This window comes from Pleurodeles waltl, chromosome 3_1, assembly GCF_031143425.1.
Source record: "Pleurodeles waltl isolate 20211129_DDA chromosome 3_1, aPleWal1.hap1.20221129, whole genome shotgun sequence".
Classification (NCBI taxonomy): domain Eukaryota; kingdom Metazoa; phylum Chordata; class Amphibia; order Caudata; family Salamandridae; genus Pleurodeles; species Pleurodeles waltl.
The window spans coordinates 1,782,657,633-1,782,678,053 of record NC_090440.1 but is presented as its reverse complement, the minus strand read 5'-3'; the positions used below and the strand labels follow the sequence as shown (position 1 = coordinate 1,782,678,053).

Below are 20,421 nucleotides of genomic sequence, written 5' to 3'. Positions count from 1 at the left end.
TATCCTCCTCACTCTCCAAACCTGCATACCTCTCCTCCTACCAGTCCTACACCAATGCAGTTACCATCACATTCGTTTGACTCACAACAGGACAATGTAGATCCATGGGATCTTTATGCTCCAGATCCCATTCCCGACAATGACCTGGACTGCTATCCCTCTAAACCTTCACCATCTGAGGATAGTACTGTGTACAATCAGGTTTTAGCTAGGGCTGCAGCATACCAAGGTGTCACCATGCACACTAAACTGTTGGAGGACAATTTTTTTGTTTAATACACTCTCCTCCACACATTCAAAATACCAGTCGCTTCCCATGCTCCCCGGCATACTAAAACACGCTGATCAAATATTTAATGAGCCAGCTAAAGCAAGGATAATTACTCCCAGGATGGAGAAAAAATACAAACCACCTCCCTTTGATCCTGATTACATAACTCAACAAATCTCTCCAGATTCGGTAATAGTAAGCGCTTCCAGAAAAAGGGCAAACTTACAGTCATCAGGTGATGCACCCCCACCAGACAAAGAAAGCAGGAAATTTGATGCTGCAGGGAGGAGAGTTGCATCCCAGGCAGCGAATCAATGGAGGATAGCCAACTCACAGGCATTGTTGGCTAGATCCGACAGGGCCCATTGGGATGAGATGCAAGACATAATTCAGCATCTCCCCAAGGTACATCAAAAAAGGGCACAGCAAATCGTGGAGGAAGGGCAAGCCAACACCAATAATCAGATTAGGTCTGCCCTAGACCAGGCAGACACAGCTGCCAGGAGTGTCAACACTGCTGTCACAATAAGAAGGCATGCATGGCTCAGGTCCTCGGGTTTTAAACCCGAAATCTAACAAGCGGTGTTAAATATGCTGTTCAATAAAAAAACAACTTTTCGGCCCAGAAGTTGACACTGCAGTTGAGAAATTGCGCAAAGATTCAGACACCGCAAAAGCTATGGGTGCACTATACACCACACCATACAGGGGATCCTTTCGGAAGACTCAGTATAGAGGGGGATTTAGAGCTCAAACAGCAGAGGCATCCACATCGCAGGCAAAACCAACCTACCAACCACAATACCAACAAGGTGGTTGTAGGGGCGCATATAGGGGGCAGTATCCCAAAAGTAGAGGGAAGCTTCAAACTTCTAAACAAACTCCATAGCACCCTAAGCAGTGACTTGGCTTATCCCCTTCCACTCCACATGTCTCCTGTGGGGGGAAGACTGCAACAGTTCCACACCAATTGGCATAACATTACCACAGACATTTGGGTACTATCAATTATCCGCAATGGTTATTGCCTAGAATTGATACAAACTCCCCCAAACATTCCACCAAAACAACACAACCTATCCACAGAACACATCCATCTGTTACAGGAAGAAGTCAAATCTCTATTACTCAAACAAGCAATAGAAGCCTTCCCACAAGATCAAGTAGGGACAGGAGTTTATTCTCTATACTTCCTGATTCCCAAAAAAGATGGCACCCTCAGACCAATATTAGATCTCAGGACCCTCAATCTTTACATCCTGTCAGAAGATTTTCACATGGTAGCTCTTCAAGATGTTATCCCACTACTCCAAAAACACGATTTCATGGCAACATTAGACCTCAAGGATGCGTATTTTCATATACCCATCCTTCCGGCGCACAGAAAATATCCCAGGTTTGTCATTCAAGGAAACCACTATCAGTTCAAAGTGTTGCCCTTTGGAATAACAGCAGCACCAAGGGTATTCACAAAGTGCCTAGCGGTAGTCGCAGCCTACCTAAGAAGACGACATATACATGTCTTTCCATATCTAGACGATTGGCTAATAAAATCAGTCATACGCAGTGTCAAGACCATACGCATTACGTTATACAAACCCTGCTCTCAATAAATTACCAAAAAATCGCATCCACAACCTGCACAAATACAACAGTATCTGGGTGCAATACTAAACACTCAAAAAACGCTAGCATGTCGAAATACGCAAAGAATACAAGCATTCCAAAACATAATCACACAGCTACAGACAAATCAACAGTACACTGTCAGATTTGTCATGAAAACTTTAGGGATGATGGCAACATGTATTGCAGTTGTTCCACACGCAAGACTAAACATGCGGCCCTTACAACAGTGCCTTGCACAACAGTGGTCACAAGCACATGGTCAACTTCAAGACCTAGTGTTGATAGACCGCCTTCAGTGGTGGAATTCCACAAATCTAAACAAAGGGCAGCCATTTCTAGACTCTGTGCCTCAGACCATAATTACAACAGATGATTGTTGAGGTGAGCTCCCCAACGAATCACAACATTCAAGGACAATGGGATGCAACACACAAACAGCTACACATAAATCACTTGGAGTTGTTAGCTGTCTTCCTAGCACTCAAAGCTTTTCAACCTCTTCTCACACAGAAGAATGTCCTTATTAAAACTGACAACATGACAACCAGGTATTACCTAAACAAACAAGAAGGGACACATTTGTCCCAACTCTCTCTTACAGCCCAGAAAATTTGGAAATGGGCAATCCACAACCAACTTCACCTCGTAGTACAATACATTCTAGAGATACACAACCAATTGGCAGATGTTCTCAGCAGAAATCATCAACAAACACATGAGTGGGAAATTCACCCTCAAGTACTTCAAAAATACTTTCAACAGTGGGGAATACCAAACATAGATCTGTTCGCCACAAGCGAAAACGCAAAATGTCAAAACTTCACATCCAGACACCCACATCCCCTATCCAAGGGCAATGCTCTGTGGATCAATTGGTCAGGGATATTTGCTTACGCTTTTCCCCCTCTCCCATTCATTCCGTTTGTAGTCAACAAATTGCGTCAAAACACACTCAATATGAAACTCATAGCACCAACGTGGGCCCGTCAACTGTGGTACACACCATTGTTAGACCTGTCAGTAGTACCACACTCCAAACTCCTATACAGACCAGACCTGTTGACACAAAACAAAGGACAAATCAAACACTCAAACCCCAACACACTCAATCTGGCGATTTGGCTCCTGAGGTCATAGAGTTTGGAGTTTTACAACTACCATCAGAATGTATGGAAGTTATCAAGCAAGCAAGAAAACCCACTACTAGACAGTGCTATGCTAACAAATGGAAAAGATGTGTATATTACTGTCATTCTAAACAGATTGACCCTCTTACAGCATCAATACAAGATATTGCATGCTATTTACTTCATTTACAAAAATCAAATTTAGCATTCTCTTCTATAAAAATACACCTTACTGCAATTTCAGCATATTTACAAAATGTACAGCACAGCTCATTATTTAGAGTTCCTGTACTTAAAGCTTTCATGGAAGACTTAAAATGCATTATTCCACCCAGGACACCGCCAGTTCCCTCTTGGAATTTAAACATAGTGCTTACGCGACTTATGGGTCCACCATTTGAACCTATGCACTCATGTCAAATGCAATTCTTAACATGGAAGGTTGCCTTCCTAGTTGCAATTACGTCATTGCGAAGAGTCAGTGAAATTCAAGCATTCACTATTGAAGAACCGTTCATACACTTACACAAATATAAAGTTGTACTAAGAACAAACCCCACATTTCTTCCAAAGGTAGTATTGCCTTTTCATATAAATCAAACAGTGGAACTACCAGTCTTCTTCCCACAACCAGATTCTGTGGCAGAAAGAGCTCTACATACATTAGACATTAAAAGAGCACTAATGTACTATATAGACAGAACAAAACCATTCATAAAAACCAAACAGCTGTTTGTAGCTTTTCAAAAGCCTCATACAGGTAACCCCATTTCAAAACAAGGATTAGCGAGTTGGATTGTAAGATGCATCCAAACATGCTACATTAAGGCCAAAAGACAACTTTTAGTTACTCTTACAGCACATTCTACAAGGAAAAAAGGTGCTACAATGGCTTTTTTAGGAAATATACCAATGACTGAAATATGTAAAGCAGCTACTTGGTCAACACCACATACATTCACTAAACACTACTGTGTAGATGTTTTAGCAACACAACAAGCCCCAGTAGGTTAAGCTGACCTCCGAACATTGTTTCAAACAACTTCAACTCTTACAGGCTAACCACCGCTTTTATGGAAGGTCAAACTGCTTTATAGTCTATGCACAGCATGTGTATCTGCAACTACACATGCCACTGAACGGAAAATGTCACTTATCCAGTATACATCTGTTCGTGGCGTGTTCCGCTGCAGATTCACATGCACCCTCCCACCTCCCCGGAAGCCTGTAGTTGTTTAAGTTAACAACACTTGTACATATGTGTACTATCATTGTTACTTCTTAATCCTTTCTATAATCTACAGCATAGCTGTAAGGAAATCTTTTTCATGATCACTCCCAAAGTTTTGGATTGATGCAGCTGGTTTTTCGACTCTGCTGCTAATCAGTACCAGTGCTTTGATCCTTACGAGTGTAATGTTGGATTGGCTATACCCAATTTGCTTAATTTTACTTACTTATAAGGCCCAGGCATATGGTACCAGAGGTAGCCAAGGACCGTAAATTAAAGTGTTCACTCCAGGGCTGTAGCACGATCTGTGCAACCCTGGCTGTGAGAACATGTCTGCCAGCCTGCCACCAAAGACTAGTTGACCCGTTTTAAACTGCTAACTGGACTTTACAATTCAAACTAATGACAAAGGCCAAACCTCCCATTTTAATATATAAAGTCACCCCTACAGCAGGCGTATTGAGTCCTAAGGCCGGGTGCTGTATTATTTTTATATGTTTTAATAGTAAAAAAAAACTCCAATTGTTTTTACTGTCGAAAAGGTAGTAGCTCCACTTGCGATTATAGGTTTACACACTGACAAATCAGCAGTGCTAACTCCTGAATGGGACTACTAAAGTTGGTACTGCAAGGTATAACATTTATTGTCACATTAAACTCGACTTGATGCCCAAGTCATATTTAATGTAGCTCTTAAGTAAGGGCAAAGTTAAGAAAGTTGCCACTGATGCCCAGGTTTTCCAGTGGCCATGCAGAGATGATGGCCACAAGAGAGCCTTCTGCCCTCCTGGGGCAAAGTGTTAATAAACCCTAGGAGTAGGAACAATAGAGGCCTGCCGTTGAAAGAGGTGTCACCTCTACCTTTTAGGAAGAAATACAGGGTGTGGACCCAAAAGGAGAGCTTCAAAGGGGAAGCACTGTTTCGGGCAAATGGTGGACACACACAAGAGGCTGCTTTTTGTTGAGGTAGACAGGTTGGCGTCTGGGACAGAGTGGTGAGAACAGTTGCCAAACTTCCATTGTTGTGTAACCCTCAGTTAGTCACACCTTTAGGGTGGGTTGCCAAGCTCCACATGCCGAAAGAGGGGTTCTGCTGTCTTGGGAGTGGGCAGAATAGTGCATTCTGAGTTAGCTAGATGCCAAACATTGCAGGAAGTTGTCTTCAGGCAAGATTATTGCAGGAAGCCCATTGGCTAATGCTGCCTCCCCTATGAGGACTTTCTGTGATTAAAAAAAAAAAAAGAGCGAGAGGCCCCCCTGTCCTGTAGATCGCCTGGATTGGAGAAGAAGACCGAAGAAGGTCTGCGCTGCTGATCCTGGACCTGGCAAAGAGCAGCTGCACTGAAGTTTGAGTGCACCAACTGCTTCTTGGACTAGTGAAGAGAGGGCATTGCCTGTGATGTCCTGCTCAAACAAAAGATGATCCCTGAGGCCAGCCAAAAGCAGAGACTCCAATGTTCACAGCACTGCGCCACAAAGGCTGATGAAGTCTGCTTGGACAAGTTGGTAGCCCAGATCACCGGATTGTTGCTTCTTGGTGCAGCACAGCCTGTGAGACCAAGACCTGATGCTCAAAAGTTGCACCAGAGTCTGCTGGACCAGGAAGAGTGGGAATACAGTTTGGTCACCCAGAAGGAGAGCTATTGCCAGAAAAAGGGAACTTCTGGTTTGGCTGTGACAGGAGACCAGTAGTCCAGTGGTGATTGGATTTCTGGTGGACCAAAGAGGACTTTAAGAGGCATCAACCTCAGTGGCCAAAGTCACCCAACTAGGACGGTGGACCGCAGAGTAGCCCCAGCAAGACCCCCGTTGACCGCACAGCTTTTTCAGCATCTTGCAGTATTTTCAGCATTCAATATCCCTTGCATCAGGATCACTCCATTGAAGTCTATAGTGGTGTGCCCGTAGAGCCTGGAACTGAACTTAAGACTGCTTTGATGCCGAAGTAAATGTCCTACTGCTCTTCACTAACACCTCGAACCTTCCCCTTGCTGGAGTTGCCTAAGGCAAACACAACTCTTTATAAATTGTACTAAGTTAACAATCTTTGTGGTTACCAATGCTTGTTCGTGCTTTGGAGTAAAAAGCTGAGATTTACTCTTCACTTAAAAAGCAATATGTCCAGAAACCTCTGGTGGATTGTATTCATTTTGGTCTAAAAATTAATAAAAATATAGTCCATTTTTATAAATTTATGTTGGATATCTTTAATGTTGTGTGACTTTCTTATTCTGTTTTAGTACACAAGCCTGACTGGACCTATGTAGGTTTTGTGAGTGTATTATGACGTGAGGTTGCACAACCACACCCTATAACACACCACAATTCCTCACAATAGTAGATTGCAGCATCCTGCTGAAACACAGAGAAAGCTGATGGGTGTCAAAGTAACTGCCCTAAACAAACTGCATTCCTTCTTCAAAACCCCAGTCATCAGAGAAGAATGCCTTAACCTTTTCGGAATCCCTGTGCATTCTTAAAGTCAGCTTTGTAGTACCAGTTAAATATTTCCAAGAATAGGAATTCTAAATTACGAAGCCCTTGACATTGTTACCTTTGTGTTTGTAGACTGATGATGAAGATGAGTCTTTCATTCCGGAGGATGCTTCTCTTTTAAATTTGGAAACCATTGACACATACTCCTGTGACACTTCTTCTCTGGCAAGCTCAGACAGCGGCGATCGCACACATCTAAAAAGGTAAGAACTTAGTGGGATTTTTTTCATTGAGTGTGATATTTTCCTAATTTTCAGTAACTAAAGGTTATCAGTGGCATCTGTTTCTATTCTTATTTCACAACTGTAGGAGCAATGTATTGGCATCTCTGAAATAACTAACATAGGTTGTGTTATAGCCAAATACGTACACAGTCACTGTCTTATTATGCCTCAATGAGAATTATTTTATCAGCAAAAGTTAAATTGAAAAGAGCTTCCAGTAAACCGTGTAAAATTCACCGTGTCTTGTTATCGAATTAACTACAGTGAAGACTCTGAGACAGAGTATCCCAATTTACAGCATTCATGGGCCTTTTGTTGTTGCTGCATCCTATTCCTTTACATGCAATAACTCCCCACAACCTTAAAAGAACAACCTTCATGTATATTCCCTCTATTCCATGTCATCCATGTAGCACAGTACCTGCTCCCATTTCTCCCTTAAGTACATCAGTCTGTTCATAATGATATTAATTAACGTGTTAGGAGTCAATGTTTTTTTCATTCATCCGACACTCTGGTGGCTCTGCTAAAGCATCAGTGTTCTTTTGTGTCCTCATGGTGTTGTTGACACATTTGGCCTCATTGATAATCGGTCCTAGGGATCATAATCACAATTTGGTATAGGTGTAGGCTCCTGCTTGGCCATATTACAACATGGAACAGAGTTAAAAGGGAGAGAGCAGTGCCCCCACAGGGTGTCAGCAGTGTGAATCGGCACTAAAGGAGATTTGGTCAGCTCTCTTGCAGGTACTTGAACAAATGTTCTGTTTCTGCTACTAAGAAGGAAAAAAAGGTAATTGGAATGGGAACAGCCTATGGAGAATGCAGCGTTGAGGATAGAGTTAGATTTAAAGGGATGTTGCAACCTTTTTACTGAGCAGTCATGTGGGACAGTATCAGAAGACCATAACGCATTGTATCTTTTGACAATGCCCTGACCATATTGAGAATGTAGGGGATGACCTATAGGAGCAATAAAAAACGCCTCTGATCACCTGTGACCCTATTATGGGTCAAGCAGAGCATTCTCTCAGGTGGGATCCTGGCTGGTAAAATAGTTTGCGGATCGAGCAGTGGCTGCGGGCACAACTGCAGCCTCCCTCTCACCCAATTCCCTCTTACAGCACAGGAGGCACATGGAATTATCTCCTCTGCAAGCCCACATGTTGCTTTCTAGCTTCCCCACTGCCATTCCTGTGCTCTATCATGCATAGGCACTGGTGGCATTTACCACCAGCTATGAGCTGATGGTAAAAGGGTGCCAAATTACCCACAAAAATAAAATCTGTGCATAGAAAAGGATCCATTACTTCCCAGTACACGTTACTCTCCATTCTGGGCGCAACCTCTCACAGTTGTGTGGTGCAGGGGTGCAATTACAGGTAGGAATTGGTGATTCTAGATCAGGTAATTTCTGCACCCCTGCACTGTCCAACTAGTAATTGGGACCCAAGCCTTTAACACAAACTTCCCTTAATTCTGTGTGTGAAAATTCCAACACCAACTGTTATTCTAGGGATTTGAAATGGCTTTTTACGTAATTCCCCTCTTTCCACTTATTATTCCCCCAAAGTCCCTAACGCCAACCTGCTTTTTAAGTTGTGGTATAGAACTGTATTTTTAGGGTTCTGCTGAGCAATTGTGTGGCACTCAGATATGCCATCTGATTAAGGGGAGTGAGGGCCTGACGTGCTAGGGCATCCTTGATCCATCATTTCATTTTGGAGTGGGGACACTGTCAGTGGACTATAAACTAATACAATATCAATATGATGTTGTACCAGAAAACCAATCAGTCTTGGAGATAGCTTCTTGTAGGTTGGCAGAAAGCATTAGATGAGTACTTTACTAGTGCTCCCTATTTTATTTGAGGCCTAATATTTTAATAATTTTTTAGTAAGTCACTGGAAACTAGTGTTGAAGGAGGTAAGTTTATTACAAGAGCTACACGGTACAGGAGCAAAGCAAGACACTTCAACAGCCAGCAACCCCTGTCTCTGTATTCAAAAGCATACATTTTAACATTACATCACACTGTTGGTGAGATAATGTGCGGAATGCTATGCAAACTACCATTCCATGCATGCTCTTGCTACATGAGAATACTGCACATCTTCCCTTCTCCCAAATAATTCAACAATAGCAAATACCTTAGCATAAATTAAAATCCATAACACCTACTAAGTCACAGTACAAATAACAAAATACATCACTGCCACATGAAACTAAAGGTTTTAAGTACAAAACCTACTAGGTATAAATCTGACTCTTGAATTTCTTCTTCTTAATGACTGATCACTAGACAGTTCAGAATTAAGTAGTTGTTGAGTATGCTCATGCCCAAGATCATTCATTTCTTTACAATCATCACATCGGTGTCTTACTTTAACAACTTTTGCAAGATTCCACTAAGACCCCCTTCAACTAGATTAGCTATACCACACATTATTTCTAATTTAACAGGTTCACCAAACTTGTTCCTTCCTTTCTTTACATGAACGGACGATTTTATGCAAACCATGTCGCCAATCTTGAGAGTGACCATTTTGACACTTTTCTTTTTGTCATACCAGGCTTTCTGTTTTTCTTGAGGTTGGGTCATATTTTCTTTTGCCAACTCCATCAATTTTTACTTGACATTAGATTCACATTTGAGCCGTTTTGTCATCCCACAGGCCTAAAACTAGAATTAGCCTTTCTCCCGCTCAACATTTCGAAAGGGGACATTTTTGTGGCCAAAAGTGGTGTCGTCGTACAGACCACAATATGCTGTCCATAGATCTTCTCACATCATGATTGCCACTTTTTGGCCATCTGATACATGCACCCACTACGCGGTTCATTCGATCTACGAGACCATGTTGCGCCGCACCGTGCGGCGCGAGCCGAGCGTTCGGCACAAGCCGCGCATTGCGTTCCAAAGACGCGGCGCGCCCCGAGCCTTTCCTGCACTTTACGAGGCCCCAGACCTTACATGGGGCCTCGCTCTGCTCTCTCTCTCCGCATTGTTGGGGTCTCCTGACCCCTCTTACCTGTTCTTGCTCCTTCTTCTTTCTTCTTTCTTGGGTCTTTTTGTTGCACTTTCCTTTATGTCTTTCCCCCTTCCCAGGTTACCTTTTTCTTCCCAGCATTCCTCATTCCCTATTCTCTATGGTTTCTACTCCATTCTGTTCTATCTACTTTTCCCTATCTAAGATGGTGTCCTTTTTCTTCCTGTGGGTCACTTCCTGTTTTTTGGTATTTAAGGGAGGGGTTTTCTTCTTTTCTTTGCGCTGCAACACTCTCTGTTCAGATGGTGTCTTCGCTCCTGATTTCCTTGCCTTTTGGTTCTGGAATTCGCCAATTCTGTGTTATTTGAATTCAGTACTTTTTGATTCCTGTTCTTCTGTTCTTGTTTTCAGGAATCATTCTGTTTGGAGGTTTTTTTCCCCTTTTTTGGAAGTTTTTTTTTCCCTCTGGTGCTATTTTCTGAAGGTCACGGTCTGTTCTTGGCGTTTCCATTGCCTACAGCACCGTGGCTACCAGAAAGAGTCGCCCCTTTTTGGGCCAAAACCGAACACTCAAGATCCACGCCACGAGATCTGCAGATTCCAGGCGCAAGCAGCACGTGAGTCGTGACAGATTGCAGCACCAAACCATCCCGACGTCTTCAAACACCATGGATGACACAGTGGTGGCCGCTGCAGATCCGGATCAATCTCTCCTGACGACGATTCAGCAACAAGCTCAAGAATTACAACAACTACGCAGTGAGAATGCTGCGTTACGACAGGCTTTGGCTTTCCGCAGTGGTGATGTTCCGACGCTCTCCGCTTCTACCCATCGTTTTTCCGGTGAACCAACCAAACTGCGTGAGTTCCTTGATTCATTAACGGTGTACTTCGCCTTCCGACCCACCCAATTCTCCCATGACAGAACAAAGGTGGGTTATCTCATCAGTGCCCTATCCGGTCCTGCCTTGGCCTGGGCAACCCCGATGGTATCATCCAACGATCCGGTATTGTCGGACTATTCCGCCTTCGTGAATCGCTTCAAACAAATGTTTAGTCGTCCTGGATTGGAGGCCTCAGCGGAAGAAGCCTTATGCGACATTCAACAAGGCTCACAAGATGTCCTTCAATACATAACACGTTTTCGTCAGCTAGCGGCAGAGACCACCTGGGTGGAACGTACTTTGGTGACTTTGTTTCGTAGAGGACTCAAAGAAGAAATAAAGGATGAATTAGTACATTCCACCAGAGTGGAAGATCTTCGTGGCCTGATGGATCAAGCCCTTTCCATCGAGTACCGCCTTCAGGAACGGAGATCGGAGAAGAGAAGGAGTAGAGGGTCTTTCCAACCAAGCACTTCACGAGTTTATCCGCATCGTTCCGAGGAACCTCGCCCTCCTGTTAGAGACATCGAAGGAGAACCCATGCAGGTGGATACTACTCGAGGCCCTCTCTCCGCTAGCGAGCGGGAAGACAGACGAAAGAAAGGGTTGTGTCTGTACTGCGGTTCTGCTGGCCACATGCTTCGTACCTGTCCAGTACGTCCGTCAAGGCCATCGGGAAACGCCACTTCCCGTCCTCTGTAAGAAGGGAGGGGACGGGATTATCAGCTATACCTTCCATCAGTTCCTTTAATGACAATACAACATCCTTGTTCATAGTACCAGTCATGTTACAATTTCCTGACGGCCGTCAAGAAAAGACTATGGCATTACTAGATTGTGGAGCTAGTGGTATTTATATGGATAAGAAGTGGGCCACTACTCAACAAGTTCCTACACAACCTAAGGAAATTCACGAACAAGTACAGACAGTGGACGGATCCTTGATATCCTCGGGTCCAGTTGATACAACTACCCTGATGCTGAGTTTACAGATCGGTAACCATCAAGAACACATCTCCTTTGATCTCATATCATCCCCCAACCATACCATCATTCTTGGAATTCCGTGGTTCATCAGACATAATCCGTATGTGAATTTGGCAACCCGGACGGTTTCCTTGTCTTCACAGTTTTGTCACGAGCACTGTTTTGCTTCTGACAAGTATTGGTCACCTAAGAGATCAATAATTACGGAAGGTACCACCGGTTCTTCCATTAATACAGTCCAAGGAGTCCCCGAACACTATTTGGAGTTTCAAGATGTGTTCCAAAAACCATCCAGACCTGTGTTACCTCCTCATCGAGACTACGATTGTGCTATTCCCTTGGAACCTGGCACTATCGTTCCTTTTGGAAGGATGTATTCCCTCACGGAACCTGAAAAGGAAGTACTAAAAGAGTATTTGGAAGAAAATGTACAGAGTGGTCTTATTGTTCCATCGTCTTCTCCGGCCGGGGCTCCTCTCTTTTTTGTACCCAAGAAGACAAAGGATCTTCGCCCTTGCCTGGATTTTCGAGGCCTGAATAAAATAACTATTAAAGATCGTTATCCTCTGCCTCTCATCAGGGATATTCTAGAAGCAGTCAGAGGAGCTCAACGGTTTACCAAACTAGATCTACGGGGAGCCTACCACCTTTTACGCATTAAAGAAGGAGATGAGTGGAAAATAGCTTTTAGGACCCCATTTGGTCACTTTGAATACAAAGTAATGCCTTTTGGTCTCACTAATGCCCCCGCAATCTTCCAGAGATTTATGGACTCAGTGTTTTCTGATCTTCTGAACCAGACAGTTGTAATTTACCTAGATGATATTCTTATTTATTCTAGAAATCCCGAACTCCATTCTTCCCATGTAAAACAAGTCCTTCAAAGACTCCGGGCACATCAACTATTTTGCAAACCAGGAAAGTGTGAGTTTGACAAGACAGAAGTCAAATATCTGGGTTATCATTTTAGTCCCACCGGCATAGCTATGGATCAAGAAAAAGTACAAGCTATTCTAGATTGGCCTTCTCCATCTTCTATTAAAGAAACACAATGTTTTCTAGGATTAGCGAACTTCTATCGGCAATTCATCTTAGACTTTGCAAAACAGACTAGCCATATAACTCACACTTTAAAGAAGGAAAATTTAACAAGAGGGTTTGTCTGGACTAAGGCGGCCGAAACAGCCTTTCAAGATTTAAAGAAGGCGTTCACTCAAGCTCCCATCTTAAGACATCCAGATACCAACAAACAATTTATTGTAGTTACCGATGCTTCTGAAAGAGCCATTGGAGCCGTCTTACTTCAACAACAAGAGGATGATGGTCTTGAACATCCTGTTTTCTATTTGTCTCATATACTCTCTATAACAGAACAACATTACTCAGTACTGGAAAGAGAATTATTGGCTCTGAAAACAGCTTGCCTAGAATGGAGACAGTTTCTGATGGGTTCCAAGGAGCCTTTTGAGGTGAGAACAGACCACCGTAATTTACAATGTTTACGAAATTTCGTATGCCAGAATAGTCGTCAAGCTCGTTGGGCCTTTTTCTTCAGCCAGTATGATTTTTACATTACTTATATTCCTGGATCCCAAAACATTCTGGCTGATGCTCTGTCTCGCCGTTATCCAGATTGTACTCCTGCCCCATCTCAACATTTACTGGAACCTAGTAAGATCATTGGAGTAGCTCAGTCTTTTCTGGAGGAGGTACAACTGGAATACTCCAACCTATCTGATCACGAAGTAGAGAAACTAAGGCCTCTATTACATAAGAGATAAGGATACTATTATTATCACGACCTGTTATTCCTCCCTACTAACAGAGTTAGAGAAAAAGCATTACAAATGTGTCATGATTCACCGGTTGCTGGTCATAGAGGCATCAAGGCCACACAAGAACTTCTTTCACGATTTTTCTGGTGGCCTACCTGGAAACTGGATATTGAAAGATACGTTCAGGCTTGTCCCACATGCGCTCAAGTCAAGATTCCCCGTACCAGACCTGCAGGATTACTCCAGCCTTTGCCTGTTCCGCCAACTCCATGGCACACCATCTCTACTGATTTTATGTGTTCGCTACCACCTTCAGCAGGAAACCGGGTAATCATGGTCACTGTGGATTCCTTTACTAAAATGGCTCACTTCACTGCCCTGAAAAAGCTACCTACATCCCAAGAACTAAGCCAGATATTCATCTACCATATCTTCCGTCTTCATGGGCTTCCACATACCATTATATCTGATAGAGGACCTCAGTACATTTCCCGGTTTTGGAGATTTTTTTGTAAAACACTTAATATCAATAGAGCCCTGTCATCGGGCTTCCATCCTCAGACCAATGGACAGACCGAGCGTCTGAACCAAGGATTAGAGCAATACCTTCGCTGTTTTGCAATTCTACCCAAAGCAACTGGAACACTTATCTCCCTATTGCTGAATTTTCCTACAATAATTCTGTCCATAGTGCCTCCAAGGTCACTCCTTTTTTCTGTTCTGATGGCTTTCATCCTACCTCTTTCCCTACTTCTTCTCGGTCTCCCTCTCCCCTGCCCGCTATCACTTATTTCTCCAAACGACTTCTACAAATCCATAGACTAATTCGATCCAATCTATTACACACCAAGAGATATATGAAGAAAGTAGCAGACAAGAAGCGTAGGACCACTCCGGACTACCATCTGCAAGATAAAGTTTGGCTTTCTTCCGAATTCTTACCCTCACGTCTTTCTCAGAACAAGTTCACACCTCGCTACTACGGGCCTTTCCGTATTCTCCAGTTGATTAATCCTGTCACTGTCCGTCTTCACTTGCCTCATACGTGGAAGATTCATCCAGTCTTTCATGTCTCCCAGCTCAAACCTTATGTGCCTGACCCTTACTCTCGTCAGTTTTCTTGTCCTCCTCCTGTCTTAGTGGATGATGTTCCTGAATATGAGGTTCAGGAAATTTGTGACCTCGTCTTTCTCACAAACGTCTGCAGTATCTGATTCATTGGAAGGGTTATCCTCTCAGTGAATGTTCTTGGGAAGATGCATCTTCTGTTCACGCTCCTCTTCTGATTCAGCGCTTTCACCGTTTATTTCCTCTCAAACCGGGGCCTTTGGGAGGGGGACCTACTGTCGCGCCCCACCGCGCAGCGCAAGCCGAGCGTTCGGCACAAGCCGGGCATTCGGCTCGGGCCGCGCATCGCGTTCCAAAGACGCAGCGCGCCCGAGCCTTTCCTGCACTTTACGAGGCCCCAGACCTTACATGGGGCCTCGCTCTGCTCTCTCTCTCCGCATTGTTGGGGTCTCCTGACCCCTCTTACCTGTTCTTGCTCCTTCTTCTTTCTTCTTTCTTATTTCTTGGGTCTTTTTGTTGCACTTTCCTTTATGTCTTCCCCCTTCCCAGGTTACCTTTTTCTTCCCAGCATTCCTCATTCCCTATTCTCTATGGTTTCTACTCCATTCTGTTCTATCTACTTTTCCCTATCTAAGATGGTGTCCTTTTTCTTCCTGTGGGTCACTTCCTGTTTTTTGGTATTTAAGGGAGGGGTTTTCTTCTTTTCTTTGTGCTGCAACACTCTCTGTTCAGATGGTGTCTTCGCTCCTGATTTCCTTGCCTTTTGGTTCTGGAATTCGCCAATTCTGTGTTATTTGAATTCAGTACTTTTTGATTCCTGTTCTTCTGTTCTTGTTTTCAGGAATCATTCTGTTTGGAGGTTTGTTCCCCTTTTTTGGAAGTTTTTTTTTCCCTCTGGCGCTATTTTCTGAAGGTCACGGTCTGTTCTTGGCGTTTCCATTGCCTACAGCACCGTGGCTACCAGAAAGAGTCGCCCCTTTTTGGGCCAAAGCCGAACACTCAAGATCCACGCCACGAGATCTGCAGATTCCAGGCGCAAGCAGCACGTGAGTCGTGACAGACCATTGGTCTGTGGGTGCGGTTCATTCGCATTACAAGTGTTGCAATGAACTTCTTAAGTGTTTGATACTACAGGACTCAAGAACCTTCTGTACTTTATTGCTCTCAAATTGTGTCCCATTGTCCGAGACAAGAGTTTCAGGAAACCCCTCCCTCATAAAAAAGTTCCCTGAAGAATTCTTCTATACTATTAGCATTTAGGTGCCTTAACCATCTAAAGTTCAGGCCACTTTGAGGTATACTCCATCAATATAATGACAAGCTTTGTTCCTCCAGGTAGAGAATCATAAGAACCCATGACATCAATACCCAGCTTAACCCATATTCTAGTAGGAACTTCAATGGGCATTGGGGTGGGGAGGGGCTTGGGGGCAGGGGTGTCAATTTATGTCCCTTTTCACCGACCTGCACACACAACAATTTTCAACTTCTTCTTCAATTTCAATGTCCATTCTAGGCCACCGAAAGGAATCACAACTGTGTTGTTTGGTGAGCGTTGGATCCAAATGTCCTTCACATACGTTTCTGATTATCTTATTCCTTATAGCATGAGAGATAACATTTTCTCTCTGGGACAAACTTTTTTTTACCAATTCAGTCACTTGTTGCAAAACGTGATAGTTCTTCATGGGCTCCATCCACTCATTTTCTGAACACATTTTCAACTCTGTTATTTCCACAGATGCCACCAAACAATCTTCAAAATCCTGATCAATAAGGTCTGAGAATTGTACTTCACTCTCATTGTATTTAGTTAAAGGAAAACAAGACAGAAAATCAGCCCTACCATTCTTTCCTCCAGGGATATGACATATTTCAAATTGATACTGTATCAATTTGGTAACCATTCTCAAAATCCCAGGGGTACAACATTTGTTTGCTCCACTGTTTACAGTATTAACTAAGGGTTTATGATCAGTTTGTAATACAAACTGTTTCCCCATGCATAAGGATGACATTTCTCAATGACCCACAAACATGCCAACGACTCTTTTTCAATAACCAAATATTGTTATTCAGTTTCTATCAACACCCTGGGTGCAAAAGATAATGTTCTCATACCCTCCATCTTTCTGAGTAACAGTAGCACCCAGCCCTATTTGGCTGGCATCAGTAGTGATGCAACTTGTTATGCACGTATCTAACGGTTTTAGAACTTTGCTTTGACCCAACCAACAATTGATTTCCTCAAATGCTGAAACACATTCATCACACCACAAAAATGTTGTTCCTTTTTAAAGCAAATTGCTAATGGGACGTACTTTCTTAGCAAAATCAGGAATAAATCAAGAGTAATACTCTCACAGCCCCAAAAAAGATTCAACTCCAGTTCTGTCAGTAGGGGTTGGAGCGTAACAATGGCCCCCACTAAACCAGGTATAGGCTTAATACCTTCCTCTGAGATCATGTTTCCTAAGTATTCTACCTCCGTATGCAACAATTTGCATTTCTCAGTCTTTAAGACAACCCCATTTCTCTAAAACATTACCAGTACTCTTTGGAGAATATCATGAGCTCTGACATCTTCAGCAAAATTCAATACATCATCTTGAAATAATGGAACACCCTCAACCTCTTTGAGTAAATTGTACATGACTCTTTGAAACACAGAGGCCAAACCAAAAGGCATGTGACGATATTGGAAAGTACAAATGGGTGACAAAAATGCTGTCAAATGACATGGACCAGGATGAAGTTCTTTTTGATTAAATGCAGCTGCTAAATTTAGTTTAGAAAAAATATTAGCTCCTTTAATACATGCGAATATAAATCTTGGATAATGGATGTGAGTCTATCCAAATTTCTTTATTTAACAACCTGAGGTCCACACGTACATGCAACTGTCTACACCTTTTGCGTGCCACCACCAATGGCGAAAGCCACAAAGAAGATTAATTAGGTTCAATAATACTTTTCTCTCACAAGCTTTTCAACTATTTCTCAAGATCTTCCTTCACACTAAAAGGTACCCCTCTCAGCTTATGCCTTACGGGAATGGCATTGTCCTTTATTTTGATTTCATTTTTGAACCCACAAATTTTGCCCAGTTTGTTACTGAATACTGTAAGAAATTTCTTATTCTAATTTTGACTCACATCATTGCAGTGTATTACTAGATTCTATCCTCCTACCCCAGGTCGCAAATTCATTCCAAAAAGTCCCTGATAGAACCATCTCAAAATGTTGAGACCCTTGACTGGTACGTAAATCTTACCCCTGATTTTTCTTTCTTAGAAATCTTCAACATAACCCATCAGTTCAGTTCTGCTCCCTTTGTATGAAACTGGAGAACGATCCTGAGGTAACATAGGTCTATTTCCCTATGTTATAGTAAAAAAAAACAATGTGTGATCTTAGTGATCCTGAACCCATAATTTACAAATAAGTCTCAAAACTTTGTCCTCAATAGCAATTTCAGCGATAGGATCAACACACTTAGCAGGATTACCAACAAGAGTTCTATCATTTTCAATGGTGTCATCATTCTCTTGAGAACATATATACTCATCAGCAACCACAGATATCATTTCTGCTTCAGAATCCTCTTCAGACTCAACCGCGCATGCCACAGATTTTTTTTAAAGATTTTTCTTTTTTAAACCTACCATAACAAAATGACAAACTTTCTTACAATAATTGCATGTTATGATGGCTGCAGGACATTTCCCCCCCTTTGGTATGTTGGAATTGCCGGGAGCAGAATTCTCCCCTTTAACCTGCCTCATGGACCAGTGATGTTTATTATGTGTAGTTTTCTGCTGAAAAGTCAACCCTCCAACCACATATATTGCTTGAACAGGCCTGTCTTCTAATTCCTTTATAGAAATTTGCGAGATTTTAATGCTTTTGGCAATTTTGATAGCTTCTTCTTCTAACGAGGGATTGCCCATAGCCAACAATTTTTGTTGCATCTGCTTGTCTTTACAATGACACACAAACTGATCTCTGATTAGTTGGTCAGTGAACGAATCAATCTGACAACCAGAAATTAATCTATGTAACGCAGAAATGTAAGTCTCAACATTTTCATCATTTTGTTTCCTTTTAAACAGTTTATGCCTTAATGCCAACAAATTAGACTATTTGTCAGATCTATTTTTCAGTTTTTGCACAGCTTCTAGGTACTTATCGTAATTCTCTCCTTCCTTATGTAAATCTGGTAGATGCTTAAAAGTAGACCTACCTTCAAATCTTAAATAGTGCCCTAGTAAACATTTATTTTTCTCTCAGACCCAAACTTAGATGCTCCTATTGCCCCCAAATAAGTTTTGAATGCATCAAATCAAATTCCACACCTGACTGGAGGTTTAATGGAGAAGGGGGTGCCCCGGTTCCAGTCTGCCAGCAGGTAAGTACCCATGTCTTCGAAGGGCAGACCAGGGGTTTTTCGTAGGGCACCGGGGGGGGGGGACACAAGTCAGCACAAAAAGTACACCCTCAGCGGCACGGGGGGCCGGGTGCAGTGTGCAAACAGGTGTTGGGTTTGTAATGGAGTTCAATGGGAGACCAAGGGGTTTCTTCAGCGAAGCAGGCAGGCAAGGGGGGGGGCTCCTCGGGGAAGCCACCACCTGGGCAAGGGAGAGGGTCACCTGAGGGTCGCTTCTGCACTGGAGGTCGGATCCTTCAGGTCCTGGGCGTTGCGGGTGCAGTGTCTTTACCAGCCGTTGGGTTCTTGGAAGCAGGCAGTCGCGGTCAGGGGGAGCCTCTGGATTCCCTCTGCAGGCGTCGCTGGGGGGTTCAGGAGGGGCCAACTCTGGCTACTCACAAGGTCGCAGTCGCCGGGGAGTCCTCCCTGTAGTGTTGGTTCTCCGCAGGTCGAGCCGGGGGCGTCGGGTGCAGAGTACAAAGTCTCACGCTTCCGGCGGGAAATGTGTGTTCTTTAAAAGTTGCTTCTTTGTTGCAAAGATGTTTCTTCTTTGGAGCAGAGCCGCTGTCATCAGGAGTTCTTGGTCCTTTTAGATGCAGGGTAGTCCTCTGAGGCTTCAGAGGTCTCTGGACCCTGTTGAATGCGTCGCTGTTGCAGTTTTTCTTGAAGTGGGGAGACAGGCCGGTAGAGCTGGGGCCAAAGCAGTTGGTGTCTCCGTCTTCTCTGCAGGGCTTTCAGGTCAGCAGTCCTTCTTCGTCTTAGGTTGCAGGAATCTAGTTACCTAGGTTCTGGGAGCCCCTAAATACTCGATTTAGGGGTGTGTTTAGGTCTGGGGGGTTAGTAGCCAATGGCTACAAGCCCTGGGGGTGGCTACACCCTCTTTGTGCCTCCTCCCTGAGGGTAGGGGGCACATCCCTAATCCTATTGGGGGAATCCTCCATCTGCAAGATGGAGGATTTCTAAAAGTCAGAGTCACCTCAGCTCAGGACACCTTGACTGGCCAGTGACTCCTCCTTGTTTTTCTCATTATCTCCTCCGGCCTTGCTGCCAAAAGTGGGGCCGTGGCCGGAGGGGGCGGGCAACTCCACTAGCTGGAGTGCCCTGGTGTGCTGTAACAAAGGGCGTGAGCCTTTGAGGCTCACCGCCAGGTGTTACAGTTCCTGCAGGGGGAGGTGAGAAGCACCTCCACCCAGTACAGGGTTTGTTACTAACCACAGAGTGACAAAGGCATTCTCCCCATGTGGCCAGCAACATTTCTGGTGTGTGGCAGGCTGCAAAAACTAGTCAGCCCACACTGGTAGTCGGGTATGGTT

The 20,421-nt window shown here is 43.6% G+C and overlaps 1 protein-coding gene across 3 annotated transcripts in view; it reads left to right on the top strand.

The window, feature by feature from the left end:
- The window catches only part of VPS8 (VPS8 subunit of CORVET complex), a 1,496,959-nt gene that overhangs the window by 118,925 nt on the left and 1,357,613 nt on the right, over nucleotides 1-20,421 (top strand). For all 3 annotated transcript variants that reach the window (XM_069225817.1, XM_069225815.1, XM_069225816.1), the window contains exon 3: nucleotides 6,827-6,957. In XM_069225817.1, the coding sequence (XP_069081918.1) occupies nucleotides 6,827-6,957 (131 nt within the window). The remainder of the gene's footprint in view (nucleotides 1-6,826; nucleotides 6,958-20,421) is intronic.